The sequence below is a fragment of the Pteropus vampyrus genome, unplaced genomic scaffold (genome assembly GCF_000151845.1).
Source record: "Pteropus vampyrus isolate Shadow unplaced genomic scaffold, Pvam_2.0 Scaffold646, whole genome shotgun sequence".
Taxonomy (NCBI): Eukaryota; Metazoa; Chordata; class Mammalia; order Chiroptera; family Pteropodidae; genus Pteropus; species Pteropus vampyrus.
In genome coordinates this window covers 24,673-25,760 of record NW_011889427.1, presented here as the reverse complement: position 1 = coordinate 25,760, position 1,088 = coordinate 24,673, and the positions used below count along the sequence as shown (strand labels likewise).

The 1,088-nt window shown below is 56.2% G+C and overlaps 1 gene segment (V, D, J or C); it reads left to right on the top strand.

Moving 5' to 3' along the window:
• The window catches only part of LOC105308966, a 6,275-nt gene extending 5,187 nt beyond the window's left edge, over positions 1 to 1,088 (top strand). Inside the window, 1 exon segment of the V gene segment in view lies at positions 736 to 1,088. Coding sequence covers positions 736 to 1,088 — 353 coding nt within the window.

Sequence of the window (1,088 nt, the reverse complement as noted above, 5' to 3'; positions counted from 1 at the left end):
GGACAGTCGCCTCCTGGTTCTCGTACGTGCTCTCCAGAAGGCAGCAAATCCCACACGCGCTCATGCAGGATGGAGACCTGCACCTCACTGGGCAGGTCCCCACTGTCCTGGAGGTGGCCCAGGGGAGCAGTGGGGTGCCGTGGGGTGCGTGCAGGGCCAGACACATGAGTTCACTCTTACACATGTGAGCTGTCGACACCAGCAGGCTCTCTGTGGTCCTGTTTGGGCTTGATCACCTGTATTGCGGGTAAACGATATCACATCCCGTGACTTACATGCACGAGTAAAATGAAATAAGATGATGGTGCTAAGTGTTTAAGTAACACATGTCACAGTAACAGTCATATTTCACCAAACGATCTCATTGCCACCACGTGCCTGAACACACAAACGCCTGCTCTGGGTCTCTGCCCTCTCTGTGGGTCCCTAAACCCAGAGCTCTTTATAGAGTCAGAGCTCATGCAAATAGGGCCCCTCTGCTGATAAAAGCCAGCGCAGCCCCAAGTCTGCAGCTCTGGGACAGGAGCCCAGCCCCGCGATTCCCAGGAGTCCCCATTCCGGGATCAGGTTGAACACGCACGCCGCACCATGGCGTTTGGGCTCAGCTGGGTTTTCCTGGTGGCTGTTTTACGAGGTGACTGATGGGGAACAAGGGACACTGAGTACGTGAGTGGGTGTGAGTGAGGAACACGGACGTGTGACAGTTTCCTGACCCTGACGTGTCTGTGTTCGCAGGTGTCCAGTGTGAGGTGCAGCTGGTGGAGTCTGGGGGAGATGTGGTGCGGCCCGGGGGGTCTCTGCGACTCTCCTGTGCAGCCTCTGGATTCACCTTCAGTAGCTACTACATGTATTGGGTCCGCCAAGCTCCGGGGAAGGGGCTGGAGTGGGTCTCATACATTAGTAGTGATGGCAGCAGCACCAACTACGCTGCCTCCGTGAAGGGCCGATTCACCATCTCCAGAGACAACGCCAAGAACACGCTGTATCTGCAAATGAGCAGCCTGAAGCCTGAGGACACGGCCGTGTATTACTGTGCGACAGACACAGTGAGGAGAATTCAGTGTGAGCCCAGTCACAAACCACCCTGA